This window comes from Scleropages formosus, unplaced genomic scaffold (assembly GCF_900964775.1).
Source record: "Scleropages formosus unplaced genomic scaffold, fSclFor1.1, whole genome shotgun sequence".
Lineage (NCBI taxonomy): Eukaryota > Metazoa > Chordata > Actinopteri > Osteoglossiformes > Osteoglossidae > Scleropages > Scleropages formosus.
The window spans coordinates 68,704-93,306 of NW_021641055.1; the positions used below are offsets into that span (position 1 = coordinate 68,704).

The 24,603-nt window shown below is 46.4% G+C and overlaps 1 protein-coding gene and 1 long non-coding RNA gene across 2 annotated transcripts; both read left to right on the top strand.

Moving 5' to 3' along the window:
* Window positions 1-2,881: 2,881 nt before the first annotated feature.
* LOC114909808 (plexin-B2-like) lies at window positions 2,882-15,932 on the top strand. The gene is made up of 27 exons (XM_029249617.1): window positions 2,882-2,996; window positions 3,552-3,636; window positions 3,785-3,956; window positions 4,514-4,539; window positions 4,784-4,906; window positions 5,008-5,113; window positions 5,293-5,429; window positions 5,639-5,821; window positions 6,257-6,365; window positions 6,587-6,796; window positions 7,079-7,252; window positions 7,420-7,574; window positions 8,160-8,251; window positions 8,390-8,619; window positions 9,190-9,371; window positions 9,496-9,562; window positions 9,732-9,878; window positions 10,132-10,288; window positions 10,474-10,562; window positions 10,725-10,809; window positions 10,894-11,045; window positions 11,644-11,801; window positions 12,724-12,871; window positions 13,008-13,072; window positions 13,182-13,257; window positions 13,625-13,699; window positions 13,812-15,932. The coding sequence occupies exons 1-27, from the start codon at window positions 2,882-2,884 to the stop codon at window positions 13,914-13,916; spliced, it is 3,423 nt and encodes a 1,140-aa protein (XP_029105450.1). The 3' UTR covers window positions 13,917-15,932.
* A 96-nt stretch (window positions 15,933-16,028) lies between these two features.
* Window positions 16,029-17,744, top strand: LOC114909810 (uncharacterized). The gene is made up of 3 exons (XR_003797393.1): window positions 16,029-16,375; window positions 16,469-16,606; window positions 17,339-17,744. It is a non-coding gene; the product is annotated as an uncharacterized LOC114909810 (long non-coding RNA).
* The last annotated feature ends 6,859 nt before the right edge of the window (window positions 17,745-24,603 follow it).

Genomic DNA, 24,603 nt, shown 5'->3' on the forward strand with positions numbered 1-24,603 from the left:
CTTATGGCCGCAGTTTACATCCCACCCCAAGGGAACACACACAGCGCGCTGAACAAACTGTACCACGTCGTCACTAAGTACGAAAACAAGCACCCAGATGGACTGTTCATTATCTCTGGGGACTTTAACCAAGCCAATTTCAGGAACGTGTACCCCAAGTACCATCAGCACATCTCCTGCCCCACCAGAGGCTCAAACACCCTCGACCACTGCTACACTTCACACAAAGGTGCGTACCGCTCCCTGCTGCGTCCACACCTCGGGCAGTCAGATCATGCCTCGATTCTGCTGCTCCCAGTCTACAGGCAGAAACTGAAGCGAGAGGAACCTGTGACGACGCGCACTGTACAGCGCTGGACACCAGAAACGGAGGAAAGGCTCCAGGACTGCTTTGACTCCGTGGACTGGGACATATTCAGAAACTCATCCTCCAATCTGGACGAGTATGCCAGTGGTCACGGACTTCATCGGGTTCTGTGTAAATGTCTGCATACCACATAAAACATCCCGCAATCAAAAACCGTGGATTACTACCGAAATCCGAAATAAGATCCGCGCGCGAACTTGCGCGTTTCAATCCGGAGACACGGACGCGTACAAGAGGAGCAAGTACGAGCTCCGCAAAGCCATCGCCAGCGCGAAACGCGAATATAGCAGGAAGGTGGAATCACAGTTTAACTGTACTAAAGATGCACGTAGGCTGTGTGGCAGGGAATCCAAACACTAACGGATTATAACCACAAAGGCGGTCATTGACAGGTGCCGCTGAGTCTCTCCCAGACAACTGAATGCGTTTTATCATTTTTATGGCCGCTTCGAGTTCGAGAACGAAGACCCCCCACTGCGCATCCCCACAGAACATGATAACACCAGTCTCACCGTCTCTGTGGCACAAGTGAGAAGAACTTTCAGCCGAGTCAACATCCGCAAAGCTGCTGGACCGGACGGAATTTCAGGGCGAGTTTTAAAAACATGCAGTGAGCAACTGGCTGCTGTCTTCACGGACATAACACCTCCTTAAAAAGCTCAACTGTACCCACTTGTTTCAAAAACACCATCATCATCCCCGTTCCTAAGAAGAACAAAGTGAGCTACCAGCAATCCAGGACACCTAAACGACACGCTGCCTCAGAAAGACGATGCGCATCACGAGAGATCGTAGTCACCCCACACGGGCACTTTTCTCTTCCCTGCCATCTGCAAAACGGCTTCTATTCGAACCCACACAGCAAGGTACAGGAACAGCTTTTACCCCACTGCTGTAAGACTATACAACACAAACCAATGTGCCACCTTTAGTAACTAGAGTTGGACTGCTCCACCTAAGCACACTGGGAAATTAAACTGTCACTTTAAGCATTCTCATTCTCTGTCATTGACACTGTTTTGTTTGTCATTGTTTTGTTTGTGCAGTATTTCTATTGTCCTTGCCCATAGCCTGTGGAGAAGCATTCAGGAAGATTTTCATGATACACGTACCTGGTACTTGTATCTATGACAATAAACTTGAAACTTAATTTGCCCCCTTTTATGGCTGATTTTAAAATTTTAACCTTAAACATCAGAGGACTGAAGAATGTTTTGAAAAGAGCAGCAATGTTTGACAGGCTTGCATCCTCTGCCTTCCAGTTATGTTTTTTACAGGAAGTCCACCTTCGAGACCAGCGGGATGTGGTCGTTTTCTCTTCGGGTTGGAGGAAAGGTAGATCATAATGGAGTGTGGGTGGCGTCCACTCAACAGGTGTTGGCATTCTCTTTGGTGAACAAAGTTTTGAGAATGTAAGCACGTTTACTGTTCTACAGGGTAGAGTATTGGGAGTGGACGCCACCTGGAGGGGACAGCGCATCCGTGCGATGTGCGTCTATGCTCCGGTAGAGGCCGCATCCCTCATATCTCTTTTAGAAGAGTTGGCCCCCTTTTGTGTCTGTAATAGACATTTAAAAATTGGTGGGGATTTTACTATATATCTGGAGGGTAAAGAGGATGTTAGCATCAAACATTTTAAGAATTTTATGCTCAGATTTGGTCTTTCTGATGGTTTTAAAGTATGCAACCCCAGTCATCCGGGCATTACCTGGTCTAATAGTAGAGGAGCACAAAGTCGCCGGGATTATATTTTAGCTTCCGACTCTGTTGTTTTTAAACGGGTTCATCTCTCTCCTCATTTGCCGACGGACCATTTGATGGTAGACGCCACAGTTTCCATAGAGGCCTCGTTGCATGGTCCTGGGTACTGGAAACTGGACGTAGATGTTCTCAAGGAGAAAGAGTAAAGGGACCTTTTTTATGAACATTTTAAGGTGTGGCAGGAGCTCAAACCTTTCTGTAGCTCTGCTTCGGATTGGTGGGAAGCCACCAAAACGAAGGTGCGAACTATTACTAGGCAATATTGTGTTCGTAGGAAGGCTCAATCTCGCAGAGCTATTTGGAAAGTGGAGAAAAAGTTGGGAAAGCTCTATGCCCACCATAACAATGGAAAAGATTTTAATAGCGACAGAGAAGCGGAACTAAAGGCGGAATTAAGGCGACTTTATGACCAGCGAGCTAGTGAACGGCGAACGGCTCCTTGCAAGAGCCCGAATAAGAGAATTGGAGGAAGATGAAAATTGTTCCTCCTTTTTGTTTAATAAAACGAGGGGCTTTCAACACAATATGGGTTTTACTTCTTTACGAGCTAGGCAAGGAGAGCTGGTTAATGAAACGGCCCGGATGATTGAGGTTGCTACAGAGTTTTATAAAAGTCTTTTTAAGGTTAGGGAAACCGACCCCATCACAGGGGATTCTTTTTTACAGCATTTGCAGGCGACCCTCCCGGCTGATTCCTGGGCTTGCCTAGAGGCACCCATCACCCTGGGGGAACTGTCTGAGGGGCTCTCCAGAATGAACTGGAGGAAAGTCCCAGGCTTGGACGGACTGCCGGTGGAATTTTATTCCACATTTTGGGATGTCCTGGGCCCTGTCTTCCTTGAGATTGTGGAAGAAGTACTGACCCGAGGTAAGCTAACGGAGAGCATGAGGTCGGGGGTTTTATCCTTGTTGCATAAGACAGGCGATAGAGCTGATCTGAGCAACTGGAGGCCCCTGACTATGCTCCGCGTTGACGCAAAGTTAGTTGCTAAAGTCCTAACCGAGCATCTGAGGAAGGTTATAGCCCTCCTGGTCCATGAAGACCCCTAGCGCTGGTCAGCCTGGACCAAGAGAAGGCGTTCGATCGGGTGGACCACAATTTAAAGTTTAATGTTTTGGGCAGATTGGGATTGGGCCCCATTTTTCTCAGGTGGGTCCGAACACTCTATAATGAGGTTTGCAGCCGGGTTCCTATTAACGGCTCTCTCGGGGAGTGGTTTCCCCAGACGAGTGGGGTAAGACAGGGGTGTCCGCTGTCTCCCCTCCTCTACGTTTTGTACGTGGAGCCGCTGGTGGCAGCAATTCGGGCCCACCCGGGGATAGATGGATTGCCTATTTCGGGAGGCGGGGGCAGGACTGTCAAGTTGGCCCAGTATGCAGATGACAGTCCTGTTTGCATGTTCCGACTGCTCACTTGCCCAAGCGTTGCACCTGACTCAGACGTTCAGTAGGGCCTCGGGTTCAGCGCTCAACCTCGGGAAGACAGAGGTGAAGTACTTTGGGTTCTGGTGAGCACGAAAAGATACCTTTGGTGGTCTCTTGCTTTGTAGCGGTCCCCTCAGAGTGCTGGGTGTGATTTTTCTTTCAGAAGGAGCGGCCCGGGTCAACTGGGAGGAGCGTCTTGCGATAGCCAGGCGGAAGATGGGGCTGTGGAAGGCAAGGTCATTGTCCTTCCTGTGCTGTGGGCCGTGAGGACTGCAGCCTGTGCAAGAGTGCAGACCCCATCTACAGTTGTGTGTGGTGCGATAAAACCAAGTCCTGCGAGTATCGGAAAAGGTGTCCGAGTGGTGAGCGGAGGAGGGACTGTCCCAACCCTGAAATCACTGATGTGAGTTTCTGGAGACGCTGCACCATGTTTTCTCTGTATCATACAAAAAATAGCACATTTATTACCTCCTGTCCTTTTATCTATCCAAGCAAATTAATAAATGTCCTTTTGGTCATAGCTAAAAACTGCCAGATCTCGTGTCTAACAGTTCACTTGGTGTCTAATCTCCTACCATGAATACTATTCTATATCCGATTTGTTAACAAAAAAAAAAAAACACTTTTGGCAATCCTAATGCTGGCATTGACTTACTTCTACGAAGGCAAAAGTAATCTAGTTATTTCTATTAGTGACACACCTGTCCCTTTGGAGCAGGATGGTAATGGTTTTATTAGAATGAATGGCTTTTTCCCTCACGAAAAATGCATGTACAAAACAAACATCTCACAAATACACCAATTTACCTTATCGTTTTTCTACCGAAAGTAATAACAAGAAGGGATAAACTCTGGCAAACATTCCCCCCCCCCCCACGGGCTCTCTAATCGTTACAAAATGCAGATAACCTGTCTGTACATTGTAAGTATGTATCTGAAGAGGAAATGCTCTTTTTTCAGATCATACCTCGGTATGGGCCTCTGAAAGGGGGGATTTCACACACACACACACACACACACACACACACACATTTTCAGAACCGCTTGTCCCTTACGGGGTCACGGGGAACCGGAGCCTACCCGGCAACACAGGGCGTAAGGCCGGAGGGGGAAGGGGACACACCCAGGACGGGACGCCAGTCCGCCGCAAGGCACCCCAAGCAGGACTCGAACCCCAGACCCACCGGAGAGCAGGACTGCGGTCTAATCCACTGTGCCACCGCACCCCCCTGGGGGGATTTCAGTGACCATCAAAGGCTCCAACCTGGGTATCGTGAAAGTGGACATAGAGAGCATCAGAGTGGCCGGAGGGCCCTGTGTGCACCAGGAAGAGAAGTACTCCGTGTCCACCAGGTACAGCAGAGCACCCGGTCACCTGCACTTTTGCAAACAGGCATTGTCGGTTGCGCCGCAGCATTTCTGTAACTGCCGCTCCTCTTCCCTTCCTGCTTCAGCGTGGTGTGTGAGATCGGTGGAGTCCAACAGAAGCAGTCAGGGGTTGTGGAGGTGAAGGTGAAAGGAGGGAAAAGCGGGACGTCGAGTGTCATGTTCACATACAGGGTGAGAGCGTCACTGAGGCTGACGTAAACATACCGTCGTTCCCGTACCAGCTGTCGCCCCGGTCGCTGTCAGTCCGTGTCGAGAACTTGCTCACTTGTTCACTGCTGAGTACTTTGTGTCGTGTGGATTCATATTTCCAAGAAGTCCTGAAAGTTTTTTGTCCTACCAAACGCTTGTAGGATCCCAGACCCGAAAGGGTCCAGCCTAACCGAGGCCCACGGGCGGGAGGAACTCTTATCACAATAACAGAAACGGACCTGGAAACCGGTACCAAGGATGACGTCAGCATCACTGTCGGTGGGGTGGTGTGTATCATGTAAGTACTCTGTGCCCTGGAGACATGACACCAAGCCTTAGCGATGCTCTTCCGAGTCTGAGTTTCTGCAGTGCAATTCCCAGTTTGCTTCTGAGAAGAAGCGATGAGAGGTCACTGAGACACGAGATGTCTGTCGTCTTCGCACCTCTCTTTGCTGAACCCCAGTGTAAATTTCCGCCACAAACTGCACCCAGCGTTCCTGTCCACAGGGAGACGTTCCAGAAAAATATAACCTGCAAAACCGGAGAGTACACGGTACAGAAGGTCCCCTCTGATAACCTGACAGTGACAGTGAAGTACGGGAAGCACACCACGAAAGATGTGCCTACGCCGTTCAGGTTCTTTGAGAATCCTAAACTGGATCACCACTATCCAGACACAAGTTTTGTATGGTGAGTCTGTCCTCTACTTCTTTTTCCCTTCTTACTGGGAGAGTGAGAGAACTACACAATATGTAATCTTTTTGAAGCATTATGCTGGTAATGGACCACATTCCCATAGGTCTGGACTGAGCAGGAGATGTAATACTATGCTGTAATGAACCGTATTGTGTGACATCTTTTCAGTAGATTATACAGATCACTCATCACTAGGTGATGAACAATGGGTATGACTGGTGGCATTTTCTCACCTTAGCTCATCTCCTTGCTTTGTGCCAGCTCCATATGAGACAATGGTTGCTTTGGGTTCGACTTCCTATCCTTACCTACGGAGTTAAACATGCACGTGCTATATTCATATACGTGTCAAATCCTTGAGAAGAAAGCTGGTGTTTATTGATCATATTGTACAGAGTTAGGGTGACATTAGTGTTGTGCTAATTTCAGTGGGGGGCGGATCATTTTTATCGTCGGCACCGGGTTTGACCTCGTCCAGAACGCTGCCGTGAAAGTGGTGCCCTCCAGCGAGCAGTCAGGCGTCACCAGTCCACTGAAGGTTTGTGTCCGATGAAAGGCTTCTTACCAGAAGACCACTCCCAGTGTGCAGTGCCTGTCTTCTCTGCTTTTTGGAACAGTAGGGGTTTTAAGTAATGGAGCACCTATAGCACCAGCATTCCACCAGTATTTTAATGTGTGTGTATACATTTGTTGTGGGTCAGGTAGGAGCCATGGACTCTACTCTGGTGTCTCTCTCTCAGTCTGATCCTTCCCTTGCAGTCTGAAGTGGAGGTAAAAGGCGAAAATGACGCAGTAATGCAGTTCTCCTCCCCGACGGTGAACGTGACCGATGGGATAGCGTCTCTCAGGACCTACATCGTCATGGACAACATTGAGCTTGAGCTCAAGCCTTTTGACTACCACCCGGATCCTACGTTTGAAGAGAACCAAAAAAGGATTGTTTCAGAGAACAGCATCATATCTGTAACTGTAAATATAATCTTCTGTTGGCATTATTCAGGAGTAATTCCTGCAAAATTGTTTTATATTCACCAAACGTTTGCATACTGTTTTTGTTGTCTGTTTTAACATGTAAAATTACAGCTGAGAAAAGCAACGGTTACAGGTGATGTAATGTCCCCAGTTTTCTTGATGAAATCCAATTGATACAGTACTTCTGAAATACAATAAATTCTCTTTCTCAGTATTAGAGCTTTTGCAGTTCACACAGAACAGTGTGGCTAAGCCATCTTCTTGTCTCTCGCACCCAAGGGTAAAGGTTTCGCCAAAGCAATGACAGCCCAAGAAGCAGAAGCCTTTGTGGGAGACGTCTCTTGTGGGGTCAGCATCTTACAGAATGACAAGCTCTTCCTGGACTGGACCCAACCAACATCTTGCTTCAAGAGGCCCAAGAGAGACACAAAGGCAGATTTGCTGGAACTTAAGGTAAGGCACTGTGCTGTGCAGAGAAGGATTCCTGAATTGAAGCTTGAAGAGGAGAAAAGGCTACTCAGCTTTACTGAAGTTGCTAAATAAAACTACAGCTTTAGTGGAGTTGCCTGAATGCCTATGGTTTAATTCTGCTCCAACTGTATCGTTTCTGCTTCCTTCAGATTAAGTTCGGCCATGGGCAGTGGATTGTAGGCTCAGTGGAGTATGAAAAGAAGACTGAGGCATCCTGGACATCTCCCCTGGACATCATAATTCCTGAAGTGATTGCCCCGATGGTGGGGATCATCATAATCATAGCCTCAGTGTGCTGCTACAGGTAAGTGACTTTGTTTTAAACCTCAGAGCATGAATTCCAAATTTGGAACATTGCTGCTCGTATGCCCTTCAACTGCTACACCCCAGCCAGGCCCCTTCGCTTGTCTACTTCTGCTCGCTTGGTGGTCCCGCGCACGAAAGGTAAAGCTTGGAGATTCTCGGTTCTGGGTCATATCTTATAATATTTAAAAAAAAAATGGTGGGAGGGTATCGGGATTTGTCTGTCCTGTGTTTTATGCACCTATTCGAATGATGAACCTCGGTGCAGCAAGTGGTAGGTAACAAACTAGGTTTGCTTGAGACTTTCATGTCTGCAGCTATGTCTCCTTCTCTCAATGCAATGCATAAATTGTACTTTTGCTGATGTATGTCGCTTTGGACAAAAGCGTCTACTACATGAATAAATGTAAATGTAATGTCAACTGAGAGAACATAAGTTATCACACATCCTGAGTTTTCTTTAAAAAAAAATAAAGATAAATCTGTGGGTAGGGAGTTACATAACACCGTTACTCAGTGTATGAATTTTATTGCTTCTTCTTTTGAGGCAATTTTGTAATTTGATCATTTCCATGCGTGTGCACAGGAAGCAAGCTGAGAGAGAATATGAGAAACTGAGGCAGCAGCTCGAGAACCTGGAGGGGAGCGTTCGTGACCGCTGCAAGAAGGAGTTCACAGGTCTTTTCCATAACTAACTAATAATCTGCTCATCTGCAGTCTTTACTCTGGCTCTTACCACTTGCAAGAGCCCTTTAATCTACAGTTGCACAATCCCCTGTATAGCGCATGTAAAGTTTTATTCCTAACCCTTTTCAGAGCTCATGATTGAAATGGAGGACCACACCGGTGACCTCAGTGAACCCTGTATCCCCTTCCTGGACTACAAGACCTACACAGACCGCGTTTTCTTCCTGCCTTTCAAGAACAGCGCCAGTGACGTGATGATCACTGGCAAGCTGGACATTCCTGAGGCGAGGAGGGCCACAGTGACGCAGGCCCTCAACCAGTTCCTCAACCTGCTGAATAGCAAGCCTTTCCTTCTCAGTGTAGGTCCTGACATCAGTGCAGCTCCCAAAACCTTTCCTTATTGTCACAAGTGCCTAAAAACTGCATATTTGTGTCTTTTCCCATCTGTTCTTTGCTGCTCCAGTTCTTTTTTAATGTGAAATTAATACAATCCTCACAATCATCACTGGGGAGTGCAGTGGCACAGCGGCCTTGGCCAGGTCCCGCTCTCTGGCAGGTCTGGGGTTCGAGTGTGCTCTTGTCATTCAATGGGTGACTCCTGGGCTGTGGGTTTATGTGCGAGTTCAAATTCAAATGTCTGTGTGGAGTTCATACGTTTCCCCTGTGTTTGAAAGAGAGGGGGCTCGGGGTGCCTTGCGATGGACTGGCGTCCCGTCCTGGGTATGTCCCCTCCCCCTCCAGCCTTGCCGGGTTAGGCTCCGGTTTGCCGTGACCCCTGTTGGGATAAGTGATTTCAGCCTGTGTGTGATCACAATCATCAGACTGGCTTTCACAGCATAAAAGTTAATGGATTTTATGTGTTTTCCAGCTTGTATAGCACACAATTTAGAATGATATATGAGGTGTATAGCAGATCGTGCCTTTGTCAGTTCATCCGCACCTTAGAGGGGCATCCTGACTTCAATGCCCGGTCAAAGGGCTACTTTGCCTCCCTGCTGACGGTGGCGCTTCACAGCAAGTTGGACTACTACACAGACATCATGAGGACACTCCTGTTAGAACTCATGGAACAATATGCCCGGAGCAAGAACCCCAAGCTCATGCTGCACAGGTGAGGTGTATAAGACCAGCGTATCTTTAAGGTGTCTCAGAACGGCCCTTTTTTTTTTTTGTAAATAATGTGATCTTCCCCTGCCCACTTTAAAAAAAGTAATTTCTCTGCCCCTTACTTGTAGGTCAGAGACGGTGGTGGAGAAAATGCTGTGCAACTGGATGTCTATCTGTCTCTATCAGTTCTTGAAGGTATCATCTTTTGTGACACAAAATTAATCTCATTTGATTCCACTCTGTGGATTAATCTTATTTTCTACTGGTTCAGATCTTTGTTTGAACAAAATGAAGGTTTTTGCTTTAGTGACAGGGAACGGTTTTGTTCTGAAAGAAGCTTGATGGTGAATTCTTGTGCGGGCAGGACTCGGCAGGAGAGCCTTTGTACAAGCTGTTCAAAGCCGTCAAACACCAAGTGGAGAAAGGCCCAGTGGATGCTGTCATGAAAAAGGCCAAGTACACGCTGAATGACGCTGACCTGCTGGGGGACGACGTGGAGTACTGTACGCTGGTGAGTATTATGTAGGCTGAACCCGATCACACGTCGGCGGTCTCTTGGGGTATGAATGCTTCATTTTGAAAGGATTATCTGTGGTGCTAAATGAACTCCAAGAAATGGGAAGAAGACAATACCGGTGGACACTTTCGTGATCAGCAGAATCCTTGTGATCTATGACAGTTTTTGAAGATGCACGTTAAATCTACAGTGTGGGAACTGGATGCATGCACAGAAGGCCAAGTGCTAACCGCCCTTTTCGCCTTAGACTCTGCAGGTCCTCGTTCACGGGGAAGGGCCAGGTGTCACTTTGGTCAAGGTACTCAACTGTGACACCATCTCCCAAGTGAAGGAGAAGATCCTTGAGCAAGTGTACAAAAATGTGCCCTATTCTCAGAGGCCCAAGGTGGAAAGCGTCACTCTCGGTAAGGACCAACTGAGCTGGAGCACAGTTGCATAATATAACGATTCATGACATGAACTGTTTATTACTGAAGTAGGTATGACATTATTTCTGTTTTATAGGCAAGGGTTTCCTTGCTTGGATTGCACCAGTCTGCATATGATTGGGATATAAAATGAATGTTGAAATAGTCTTTCTGCTCTGTAGAATCTGCTGGGCAGATTCTGTCGGACCTTGACTTGACATCGCAAAAGGAGGGCAGATGGAAGCGCATGAACACTTTGGCCGACTATGACGTGAGTTACATCTTAAGAAATGGACGCATCGATTCTAACGGTACAGGTTGAGTCACGGCTTGCCCCTTACGTGGTGACCAAATGTCTGTGTCGTGTCTGCTCCAGACCTGAAATCTGTCAGACTGTATCCAGCTCGGGCTGAACATAGTTCTTGTGTTTCAGGTGCGAGACAACGCCACTCTCGTCCTGTCTAGGGTCCTGCATCCTCTGCAGTCTTATGACCAGCACCAGGACAGTCATGAAGAGAGTGAGTGGTGCTCCTGTACTACTTCTTGCCTTCCGTAGTGTTCCCATGGTCTTGCTGACAACCCTACTCTACCTACTCCTTCAGGAAATGCTCTGCTTGAAGAGGACAAGGTGTTCCACCTGGTGCGGCCAGCAGAGGAGGTGGATGAGGTCAAATCCAAGAAGGGCAACATGAAGGACAAGTCGATGACCAAAGCCATCACAGAGCTTTATTTGATGCGGTTGCTGTCTGTCAAGGTTGGTTTGTTAATAGCCTGCTGCAGTTAGAATGCTAAATACACTGGGCTGGTGAAGCCTACAACACATTAATATGCAGCAATTTGGTTGTTCATTGCTAAGAATCCAATCATACTTCTATATTCTAGCCCTGAATATGTAAAAGATAGTTCTAATAATAAAATCTGTATTTGGAATGCAAAGTGAAATATTTGGATTAGTATTTGGATATCATATTGTGGCACGCAGCGCCGTGGGCTTGGTTGGGGCGAAGAAGGACGCAGAGGTACCGTTCATCTCGAACATTTTATTGAACACCGGCACCAGGGACCCCATTTCCTCCAGGACCTGCGTGTCTCGCCAGCCTTCCCACCCTGCTTAGCACCCCCAGGCTCACTCCTCTTTCTCCCCTGGCAGACGCAATCAGCCCCTTATATCCCCCGCACGTCACCAAACGCTAACCCATGACAATAAGCATATTTCCCCCTCAAAACTGTAACGCAGGTCATTACAATATATTTATCAGATTTCATGACAGAAATACAGGATTGCTATGCTTTTGAAAATGGCTCCTCCTCACCTGGACTTGCTTACATATGCGCAAATGTGTTTGTTTCAGGGCACTCTACAACAGTTTGTGGACGACTTCTTCCACAGTGTCCTCTGTTCATCCGTTGGGCCCCCAGCAGTCAAGTACTTTTTTGACTTCCTGGACGAACAGGCACAGAAGCACGACAACGTGGATGACCAGACCATTGACATGTGGAAGACCAGCAGGTAGAGTGCTCTTGCCGTCTCTGGCAGAGAGAATTCCCGAGAAAGCAGCGCTGGAGCTGTCAGTTTTCAGAGACAAATGCTTCACGGTGAGGGGAGGCACAAGGGCATGGGGGTACTGCTTGGGGTTTCTTGCGACAGACTGGCATCCCGTCTTGGGTGTGTCCCCTCCAGCCCTGCGCCCTGTGTTGCCGGATTAGACTCCGGCTCGCCGCAACCCTGCTCGGGACGAGCAGCTTCAGACAGTGTGTGCGCGTGTGCGTGCTTGACACTGTATTTTTCCTTTAAAATTCCTACTGAGAGCTCCGTACACACTGGATACGTTGATGTGGAATTTATACCGCAGTAAACCATCTGCGTCATATACATTTATCTTTGATTGACAGGTTCTTCTGGCAGCATAGACTAGAAGTGTTGGTATTGTGAGAATGAGTGATGAACAGTGTAATTACAACACTTTTGGCTTACTGATGAATTTGTGTACTATTACATGCTGAACAGACAGCATAATTATGTCCCCTGCTAATTTATTAAATCCACTTCTTTCTGTTCATTTGTTTGGAACATCTCTCTGGGTATTAAATCAGAGATGAATTCCAAACTTATTTGGCTCAGATGCCTCAACTCTTAAATAAATGTGGGGGAAGAAGTGTCTATTTTCTGCATTTTTAAAATTAATCTGCAACATAATAATGCATTTGTATGATCCCTGTATCGTGTGCCTCGGTACTCAGTTGATAAGGCAAAGTGAATTGCAGCCAGATTCTAACTCTGATTAATTGTGGGAGTATTCATTGGGACATATGAGAGCTGAGAACAGGAATAACATGCAGAAACAGGGTTAAAGATGAGGCCACAGTTATATTTGCATGGAATGAGTGTGAGTGCTAGTGTGTGTTTCTTGAAAAGGCTTGTGTCTCCACAGCTTGCCTTTGAGGTTCTGGGTGAACATCCTGAGGAACCCCCACTTCATCTTCGACATTCACGTGAACGAAGTGGTGGACGCCTCCTTGTTTGTTATTGTCCAGACCTTCATGGATGCCTGCACCAAGAGCGAGCGCAAGTTGAGCAGGGTGAGCCTGGGAGTGCCTTGACATTATGCCATTGTTGATGTTAAGCAAAGGGAAGGATCCATGAGCCAGGACTTCATTTTTTTTTCCAGCCCATGATCCCTCTGTAACCATTTTCCTTTGGCTTTATTCCTTACAGGATTCCCCGAATCACAAATTACTCTATGCAAAGGAAATCTCCACATACAAGAAAATGGTGGAGGAGTAAGTACTGTCAGGGCTACCACTTGGTAATCTCACCATTTCCTACCATCTGCAAAAATCCCTTTGCCTTTAATCAAGATGACCTGTCTCGGCTTGTATTTGTCCATAGTTACTACAAGGGCATCAGGGAGATGGTGCCCGTCAGCAACCAGCATATGAACACCCACTTAGCGAAGGTGTCACGGGTGAGTGAGTCTTCCACTATTGCCCTTGTACTTACATTTACATTTATTCATTTAGCAGACGCTTTTCTCCAAAGTGACATACATCTCAGCAAAAATACAATTTGTGCGTTACATTAAGAGAAGGAGACATGGCTGTAGACATGTAATTAAGTAAACCTAGTTTGTTACTATCCACTTGATGCACCGATGTTCATCGCTCACGTAAGTGCAGAATAGATACTTCTGTGAGGTTGTGATGTTATGTCTTATGTGGACACAGTGAGGAGCCAGAAGATCTTACCTTCAAAGGGGGTGTAGATATGGCTGCTTCGGCTGGTTTTGGTCAGTCCTAGAAGTTCCTTACTTCAAGTTGTTCTTTGTCTCGCAGTCTCACACAGGCAAACTCAGCACCCAGGTGGCTCTGCATCAGCTGTACCAGTATGCAAACAAGTACTATGATGTGGTATGTGACTCACTCTCCCTTTCCTGTCAGACACATATGAACACAAGGATCTGAGATCGAACACGACGCTGTGCATCTTCTCTAACGGAATCTGTTCTTGCCTTCCTTCCAGATCATCACCTCCTTTGACGAGGACCCCGCTGCCCAGAATAAACAGCTTGCTCTGAGACTGCAGCAGATAGTGGCTGTACTGGAGAACAAAGTGACAGACCCCTAACCTCTGTAGGAGGGTGGGGGCCGGTTTTGGTACTGTGGGGCCAGAAATTAAAGCGGAGTTTATTTCATATGGCCTGAGTCCTGAGTGGAATAGCAAAGACGTGGGGAAGGGAAGGAATGGGGCTGTTCCGAGGAAGCTCCCCCCCCCCATCTTAAATGTTTGTTGTGTCTGAAACGGTGTCACAATTCCCTAACGGTTCTCAAAGTCGATCCCCCTCCCTGTGCTGGTCCAGATCATACAACACGTGCCAAGGGGCCGAGGGATCTGCAGGAGACACCACACCAGACGTTCTCAATGATGAGACATGTGACCATTGCAGCCCGGCCTTTGAAATAAGCCCTTCCTTAATCGCAGGCTTTATCTGTTCAGCTGTTGTTAGTTGTTGTTGTTCAGTTAAATGTTCAATTTCTTCCAGTATAAAAAAAGTTTAAGAATAGTACAGAATATTAGAATAAGATTAAGAATTAAGTTTATAGTTTTTATTGTGCATTTTTTACCCAGAAAGCCTTATATATTTACATTTTTTGTTTTTGATATGTCATATTTTTGTGCCTGATAAATGTTCTCCAGTTGTTCAATGATGGGAAGGATGGGACCTCTGTTTTGAAGTGAGATATAAAGTTAAGGGTCTGGAATCTGTGTATTGGACCGCCAGTGACCAATGTGTTCATTTCCTTGCCTGTTGGGCCTTCTTGTCCTCATCCCCTGTACAAGGGGGTTGTGCAGAAAACAGCACTGCAGCATGGGAGAGCACATATCGCAGTTAACCATACTGTCATAAGAGGCACCTCTGTCACTCTGCGGACACCCCCATCTCTCATTTTCGGTGGAGTAGATGTATCTATTCATGATTAGATCTCACTTTTTTATTGTTACTTTATCATTATTATCTTTGCGACAGCTGTTGTTGCTCTCGGCTCTTTTTCCAATGTCTACTTCAAAGTTTAAAGGAGTCATACTGACATTCTGAAAAATGTTAGAAGTCTTTCACATTGTCACCAGCCTGTTTCGGTATGAGCCATATCCTTTCTGATGACGATGACATACTTAGTTCTGTTTTTCTCTGACTAAATGCTTGTAAATTGTTGCATTTCTAATCTTCAGTAAACTGGTACCGTAAAATGTATGATTGCTAACCAATTATTTTACTGAGTCTTGTGAATCAGGTAGCTCTTACCAGGTGATTTGGTGCGGTTCCCTGTCTACCCTTTAGTCTCTCTCGACTGCTGTTGCCCAGGTCTCAGTGCTGGGCCCCTTACTCTTCTCTATCCACATGTTCTCCCTTGGCTGTCATCGAGTCTCATTGACTCTCCCATCAGTCCTATGTCGATGATATCCAGCTCTGACTCAAGTATGTTCTTCTTTCAGCTCACTGAAGGCATAACCTAGTCCAGCAGATACATCCTGCACAACTTCAGCTGAATAAACATTTGGCTTACAACACACTCTATGCAGCTTCTTCCTGGTCCAGGCCATTGTAATATCCTACCTACACTACTGCATATCCCTTGTGTCTGCTCTTCTGGCCTCTACCAGCGAGCCTCTCCAGCTGATCAAGAACCCCTGCATGAATTGTATTTGACTTGCCAAGGTATTCCCATGAATCGTTCTTTGTCGTTCTCTGTTGGCTTCCTGTAGCTGCTGGGTTCAAGTTTAAATCTCTGGTGCTTGCCTACAAGCCCATCAGTGGATTTGCTCCCAGATACCTCAAGAACATGATCACTTTCAATAGCACAGCCAGATTCTTATGCTTCTCCAACTCTAGCCACTTCATAGTCCTGCCAGGAAAAGTCCAAAATCAGAAGTCTAAAGGTTCTTTGTCTGTGTATCAATATGGTGGAATTAACTTTTTTTCTCTCCCTCAAGATCTAGGGAGTCACTCCACAAAATCCATCTCTTCCAGATCCATTTCTCTACTAATTTTATTTGCTCCAGAAATGTGGACATTTTTAAAAAAATGTACTCCCCAAATTCTTTACACAACTCTTTGTGTAATGTATGCTTGCAAAAATGGTATTGGACTAAATGGCTATGAGTTTTACCTCACTTTGTTTTTTTGGCTGTGGAGAATAACTTTCTCTGTAGATTTGTTTGATCGTACCGTCTTAAGAAACAGGAAGGTGCAGGGTTTTTGGTGGCTTATCTGCCATCCCCGCAGGGTGATGCAGAGATTTTGTTTCAAATTGTTTTATACCAGATAGTCCAGAATAGGCTTTTCCTTGAAGACGTCGGCAGCCCCTGGGGAGGGCGAGAGACCATCACTGGCAGTGAGGATGATGGCTGGAAGGATACAGGCTTTGAAGAATACGAGCGCATTTCTTTTGTTCGTGAGATCGTCTTCAGACTCTGGGACTTCCAGCAGAGGACATTGTCTGCAACCAGAGAACCAGGTCATTGTCCTTTTTCGATGTCACGCTGGCGACCGATGAATGTTATCAGAGGGTGTTGGAGACTATAGGGTGAGTGCAATGCATTCCAAGCTGCTCCCCTACTCCATGGAGCCACTCTGAAGGACAGATAGAAGAGTTGTGACAGTCCATTTGTGTCGGCAGACGTCGTGGCAGCTTTCCTGGGGGATTTTGCCGACGTCTTCCCCGGACATGAGGAAGACCGGGACCTTCTGGGGATCTGGACTGGACGGAGACGCTTTTTAGTCCGCCTGCGATCCGACCCTACGGACTGCAAATGAGGTACACCAGGAAATCCAGTATCGGAGTCGGAGAAACAGGCAGTAGGTCAGAACACTAGTACGCGGGTCGGGTTTCAGGACGGGAGCGGTCTCAGGAAACGGGCGAAGGGAAGGGGAGCTAGGAGTGAGGAGCAGGGTACAAAGGCGGCAGGTAGGCTGACTCAGAGCGAGTGAGCAGTCGGCGAACAAGGTTCCGCGACACTCATCGTTCGCTTCTGCCTTTTAACCTGTCAAGCCCCAGGTGTATCCGGTTATGCCAATGATGTGGGCGTGGCACCTTTGTCACAGATAGCTTTGTATCAGAATTATATGTAGTTTTGCTGAATTAAACAAACTTGTCATTTAAATGTGTCATGTTGAATTATGCAGAAAAACAAACATAAAAGACATGGAAGTCCACTAATTCTTCATTATCTGTAATTTTCATAAGGGGTGGTGCATTATTACAGCTGCTTTCCTGAAAGGTGCTGGAAAACCCAGTGACTGATCTGCCCTTTCAAGTATTTTTTCGTTCGGCAGTGTTGTGTAGTTTTTAAATATTCTGTAAGAGTTACTTAATATAGGTTATGTGGCCTCGTTGAAAAGACTTAATACCGTAAACATAAGGCATATGGTTATTTATTGTTGCTGGTATGAACCCAATATGAACTAAGCAAGTATATCCATCCTCGGAAGAAAGTGTTGATGACCTGTGAGTTTGCTTCCCTCATTTCCATTTCTGTCCTTCTTGTAGACACATCCGGATCCACGCAGGAGAGAGCCCCATCAAGCGCAGCGAATGTGGCAAGAGTGTCACGGTGAAGTCCACCTTGGACCACCACGTCAAGACTCATTTAGGGCTGCATGTCTAGCTTCTCTCTTATTTTGTCTGACAGGCCTGTGTCTGTCTCCTTCACTTCTTCCTCTTCACTGCATGCTACATGCAAAGATGAAACTGTAGGTTCATGAGCCCTATGTTCTTAACTTGAGAAACACACTGTGCATGCTGCTAGATTAGTCAGATCTGAGATCAGAATTGGATTTGGTCCATGCTCCTTCTAAATTTTAATTCTATAGTACATTAAGGAAGCCTGCTCCTATTATCGCACTGAATTCCTTTAAGTGAATGCCTTTAACAGTTTGTAACCATTTTATGAGGCGCTGCAGTTATCGTATGTTTTCTTCAAATGTGTTCACAGACTGTCTGAAAAAAATCATGAAATGAAGCTGTCCTTAACTGCCACTCTATTAGATAGATAGATAGATAGATAGATTGGAAATTCTTGTGCCAGAGATTGCTCAAACAGATTAACCACAATTAAATATAAAAGTAAAAAAAAAAAAAAAGTAAGAAAGCAAAGTGGAAGGTAGAAAGTGACACAACACATGGTATTAAACCTTATATTACATTATTATATTAAAATTTAAAATAATTTAAAACAATTGCACATGATATTAAATGGTTATATTGCTAGTAATGTTGAAAGAAGTAATGATATTGCACATAATAATTATACAACTATACTCCATGTCTCGATGTTACCACTTTACTCCCTACAGAAGGGGGAAGAGTTATACAAATTGATGGCCACTGGTATAAAAGACCTCTTATGGCATTCTGTGGTACACCTCGGTGGTCTTAATCTATGGCTGAAGCTGCTCCGCTGTGCTTCCAATGTGGCATGCAGGGGATGAGAAGCATTATCCGTAATACTGAGTAGTTTCCTCAGCATCCTCCTCTCTAACACCTCCACCAAAGACTCCAGTTCCACCCCCAGGACAGAGCCAGCTATCCTGATGAGCTTATTGAGTCTATTGGCATCGGCTGCCTTCATCCTGCTGCCCCAGCACACTACAGCGTAGAAGATAACACTGGCCACCGCTGAGTGATAGAACATTTGCAGCATGGTTCTGCAGACATTGAAAGATCGAAGTCTCCTGAGAAAATACAAGCGGCTTAAACCTCTCTTGTACAAAACCTCAGCGTTTTTAGTCCAGTCCGTCTTAATCAGAATCAGAACGAGCTTTATTGCCAAGTATGTTCACACATACAAGGAATTTGTCTTGGTGACAGGACAGCACAGACAGAATGACAGTGACAGGACAGGTGAGAAGATAGAGTATGTGAACAAGGGACAAAAAATATTTAAAAATATAAAGTACCCAATATACAAAAATAGTCACTAGATACAAATGCAAGGGAGTGTGAGTAAGAGATATGATGTGATAAATAGTTATAAATAGCATTATGTATTGCACTGGTTTACTCTCTAGGGGAGAGATTTAGGTGTTCATGAGGTAGATGGCCTGAGGAAAGAAACTTTTCTTATGCCTGGCTGTCCTGGTGCTCAGTGCTCTGTAGCGCCGGCCAGATGGCAAGGGTTCGAAGAGGAAGTGGCCTGGATGTGAGGGGTCTAGAATGATTTTGCTAGCCCTTTTACTGACTCTGGACGAGTGCAGTTCTTGGAGAGCTGGGGGGGATGTGCCGATGATTCTTCCAGCAGTCCGAACTATCTGCTGCAGTCTTCTGATGTCTGACTTCGTAGCTGAGCCGAACCAGACAGTTATAGAGGTGCAGAGGACAGACTCAATGACTGCGGAGTAGAATTGCATCAGTAGCTCCTGTGGCAGGTTGAACTTCCTCAGCTGGCGAAGAAAGTACAACCTCTGCTGGGCCTTCTTCACAATGGAGTCTATGTGGAACTCCCACTTCAGGTCCTGTGAGATGGTGGTGCCCAGGAACCTGAATGACTCCACTGTTGCCACAGTGTTGTTCATGATGGTGAGTGGGGATAATGCTGAGGTGTTTCTCCTGAAGTCTACGATCATCTCCACTGTTTTGAGCATGTTCAGCTCCAGGTTGTTATGACTGCACCAGACAGCCAGCTCTTGGATCTCCTGTCTGTAAGCAGACTCGTCACCATCCCGGATGAGGCCGATGAGTGTTGTGTCGTCTGCAAACCTCAGGAGTTTGACAGAGGGGTCTTTTGCGGTGCAGTCGTTGGTGTACAGGGAGAAGAGCAGTGGGGAGAGCACACATCCCTGGGGGGCTCCAGTACTGATTGTGCGAGTATTGGATGAGAATTTTCCCAGCCTCACTATCTGCTGCCTGTCTGTCAGAAAGTTGGTGATCCACTGACAGATGGAGGCGGGCACAGAGAGTTGGGTTAATTTGGACAGGAGGAGGTGTGGGATGATGGTGTTGAAGGCTGAGCTGAAGTCCACGAACAGGATTCTCGCATAAGTCCCTGGTTTGTCCAGATGTTGTAGAATGTAGTGCAGTCCCATGTTGACTGCATCATCCACAGACCTGTTTGCTCGATAAGCAAACTGCAGGGGGTCCAGCAAGGGTCCAGTGATGTCCTTCAGGTAGTCCAACACCAGTTTTTCAAGTGACTTCATGACTTCATCTTATTATCTATGTGAACACCCATATACCTATAGTCCTCAACAATGTCAGCCTCTGTTCCTCGGATGCTAACAGGATTCGGACAGATCTTTTGCTTCCTCAAATCTACCACCAACTCCTTGGTCTTTGTTATGTTGAGTTGCAGGTGATTTAATTCGAACCACTCCACAAAACTGTCCACCACACTCCTATACTCAGCCTCCTGTCCGCTACTAATAAAACCAACAATGGCAGAGTCATCAGAAAACTTCTGCAGATGCCAGGACTGTGAATAGTATCTAAAATCTGATGTTTAGAGTCTGAACAGAAAGGGAGACGGGACCGTCCCCTGAGGTACCCCCGTGTTGCTCACTATTGTATCTGACACATAGCTCCGCAGCCGCACATACTGTGGCTGACTTGTGAGATAGTTGGTAATCCAGGCCACTAGTGGAGCATCCACCTGCATGTCCAGCAGCTAAGTCCTGAGCAGGGCAGGTCGTATGGTGTTAAAAGCACTTGAGAAGTCAAAAACATGACTCTCACATAACTGCCTGCCTCATCCAGGTGAGCGTAAGCCCTGTCCAGCAGAAAAAGAATGGCATCTTCCACTCCAATGCGAGGCTGGTAAGCAAACTGCAAAGGGTCAAGTGACAGCTCTACTAGTGAACGGAAGTGCTTCAGGACTAGCCTCTCTAGTGACTTCATAGCATATGAAGTCAAGGCCACCAGTCTGTAGTCACTGAAAGTATTTGGATGTTTTTTCTTGGGGACAAGGACCAGGCATGACGTCTTCCACAGAACAGGGACAGTCATCAGTCTCAGTCTCAGACTAAAGATGTACTAGAAAATCCCACACAACTGACTAGCACATCCTCTGAGCACTCTGGGACTGAGACTATCAGGCCCTGCAGCTTTTTGCCTGGGCGTAGTCTGCTGAACTCTCCTCTGACATCTTCCTTGGTTATGGTAACGACTGGCCCTGGAGAGCTGTTAAAAAGCCCTGATAAGGGAGGGGAGCCAGGCTGAGGTGCGCAGACAGAAGCCAACAGAGTCATTGAGGAGAGATGATGGGGTGAGGGTACAGAAGGAGGGGAGTCAGGGACGGGGTGTTGAGGTAAGTGGTGGTGAGAGGAAGTCATGGCGGGGGGGGGGGGGGGGGACTATGGAGAAGCTGGGTGGAGGATGAGCAGAAGCCAACTCATCAAACCTGTTAAAATACAGGTTTAACTCATTGGCATCATCCAAGTCTTCATCCCTCCCCTGATCGTTCTTCTTCCCATGGCTGGTAATTGCTCTCATGCCACTCCACACCTCCCTGCTGTTCTTCTGCTGAAGTTTCCTCTCAGGCTTCCTCCTGTAACCCTCCTTCCCCTCTTTCATCTTTTCCCTCAGCTCTATCCGTGCTTTCCTCATCTCCTCCTTGTCTCCACTCCTGAAGGCCGCCTTCTTCCTGTTCAGCGATGCCTTGATATCCTTAGTCACCCAGGGTTCATTATTGGGAAAACAGCGTATCGTCTTGGTGGGGATCACGCTGTCTGTACAAAAATTTACATAACCTGTTATGCAGTCCGTGAGTCCATCCATGTCATTCCCATATCCATTACAGAGAACATCCCAGTCTGTCACCTCAAAGCAACCATGGAGAGTCTCTTCTACTTCCTTTGACCACATCCAGACAGTTCTGGTGATAATTGGGTGCTGCTGGACTACTGGTTTATACAGAAGCTTAAGGTAAACTAGGTTGTGATCTGATCTGCCCAGAGGAGGAAGGGTTGTGGAGCTGTATGCATCCTTAACATTAGCATACAGCAAGCCCAGTGTTTTGTTTTCTCTGGTTTTGCAATCCACAAACTGTTTAAAAGTGGGCAGAGTTCTTGTCAATGTGACATGGTTAAAATCTCCTGAGATCGCTATGAAGGCATTTGGGTGCACTGTTTGTAATCTAGCAGTCACGGAGGTGATGACGCATTCGCCACAGGCGAAATGTATACAACAATAACAATGGCCTGAGAAAGTTCTCTGGGCAAGTAATATGGACGAAGAATTACTGCTAATAGTTTAATGTCCGGGCAGCAATATGTATCCTCAGTGAGGGGATATATAAGCAGCCAGTTTTTGAGCTTTTATAACTGAGTGGAAAGGTAAATGGCACATTTATGGCTTATCTTGCAGAGATCTTTAATTGCTTTCTTTGATTTGCATTTCACCATCAGATATGAATGACTGAGAAAAAGGGTATACTGGGATCTTTTTTTCTCTCATGGCATTCATCCATCTTCACATAGTGTTTATTTAACATTCGCATATGGCACTTGATAGTATTCAACAATGGCAATGATTTTGTGAAACAGTTTTCTAAGGATTCTCTTAATTTTGCTTCATTGTTCACAGGCCACAATCATAGTCACTTTTGCTTCATGGACTTGATGCTCCTGACGGGTTTCTGCAGGTATAAAGCTGTTCAGCTGCTACATGTGCAACACGTTCTTCTCGACGAAGGGCAACCTGAAGGTACACATGCGCCTGCATACGGGCTCCAAGCCCTTCAAGTGCCCCTTCTGTGAGCTACGTTTTCCCACTTCTGGCCACCGCAAGACACATATTCAGAGCCACTACAAGTCCTCCATGGAAGCCCAGAAGGGGAACAATGGGGCTGAGCAGCAGGCCCAACCAGCATTGGCCCAACCAGCATTGGCCCCACCCACTTACTCCTTACCACCTGTGGGCATGCTCCAAGTGGGGACCGAGAATAACCTCTAGCCTAATTTGTTTCAGGACTGATATGTCCCCTCCAAACTTGTTTTTGAAAATTTCTCCATCATTTCCGACAATTACAATTTTTATTCGATAAATAAATCCTAAAAAGCAAAACTTCAGTTGTATTGTTCTAATGTATGAATTCACCCACTGGAATCTTCTTAAATATGCATTTCTTTCCCTCCAAGTGCCAATCACATGAATTCACACCCTGAAGATTTATTTTAAAATGGACGCCCTGTGCTGCTGGGTAGGCTTCGGTTCCCCGCGACCCCGTATGGGACAAGCGGTTCAGAAAGTGTGTGTGTGTGTGTGTGTGTGTGTGTGTGTGTGTGTGGTGTGACATTTATTGTGGAACATTTTTAGCAAGTAGTTACATTGGTTATGACTAACCCTAACCTTGTAAGATGAAAGCCCCTGGTTTGAAACCTCTGAGCACTACAGTAGCCTTGCTACGAACTGAGTGAGAATGTCCTGTTCTGTAAACAGGCGAATCATTGTAAGCAGCATTATGTATGGGCGCAGCAGCTTGGTACTCCTGTAAACGTTCTCTGTTGTGTCGTTTTCTTTGTCATTTCGGACGGTAAAGTTGCAGCACGCTTAGTGTGTAGCTGTCTTGACCTTCTAAGCATTGGTATTACATGCAGTCACCTCAAGCTTGACTGTAAACAAATACCAGCAGCGATCGCCACACCACCGGTATTAGCTTGGATTACACTTTATGGAGAACCATCAAGGTCACTAAGATAGACAAACTATATTTTTCTTATTGGTGACAGTGTCCACTAACAGACCTACTGATACCAGAAATTGGTAGATGTGTGCTTGTATATGTACAGTTAAAAAAGGGTTATGGCCACTTTGAGCTCGCAAACAAAGACCCCCCCAGTGCGAATCCCTATAGCGCTGAATGACCCCAGTCTCACCATCTCTGTAGCACAAGTGAGAAAAACTTTTAGCCGAGTCAACATCCGCAAAGCCGCTGGTCTGGATGGAATTTCAGGGCGAGTTTTAAAAACATGCAGTTAACAACTGGCTGCTGTCTTCATGGATATATTTAACAGCTCCTTAAAAAGCTCGGCTGTACCCACCTGTTTCAAAAACACCACCATTATCCCCATTCCTAAGAAAAACAAAGTGAGCTGCCTTAATGACTATCGCCCAGTGGCACTGACCCCCATTGCAATGAAATGCTTTGAGAGGCTGGTGCTGGGACACATTAAGGACACCATCCCAGACACTTTCGACCCACTGCAGTTTGCCTATCGCCACAACAGATCCACTGAGGACGCAATATCATACACAGTTCACACCATTCTGTCTCACCTGGATAATAAAAACTGCTATGCAAGGCTATTATTTGTGGACTATAGCTCGGCATTTAGCCATGTCATCCCAACCAAGCTGATCCAGAAACTACTAGGACTGGGACTGAGTGCTACATTGTGCAACTGGATCCTGGATTTCCTCACTAACATACCTCCTCCCCACTGATCCTCAACACTGGCACTCCACAGGGAAGCGTCCTGAGCCCAGTGCTGTACTCTTTGTTCACACATGACTGTGTGGCCGGTCACAGCTCCAACACCATCAAAGTTTGCTGACGATACCACCATTGTGGGTCTGATCACCAACAACGATGAGATGGCCTACAGAGAGGAGGTGAGGCTCCTGGCAGAGTGGTGCCAGGACAACAACCTGTCTCTCAATGTCAGCAAAACTAAGGAGCTGGTGACTGACTTTAGGAAACAGGATACGGCTCATGCACCCATCTACATAGGAGAGGACATTGTAGAGAGAGTCAATGGGTTCAAATTCCTAGGGGTCACCCTCACTGCCAAACTCACATGGACTGAGCACACAGCATCAAC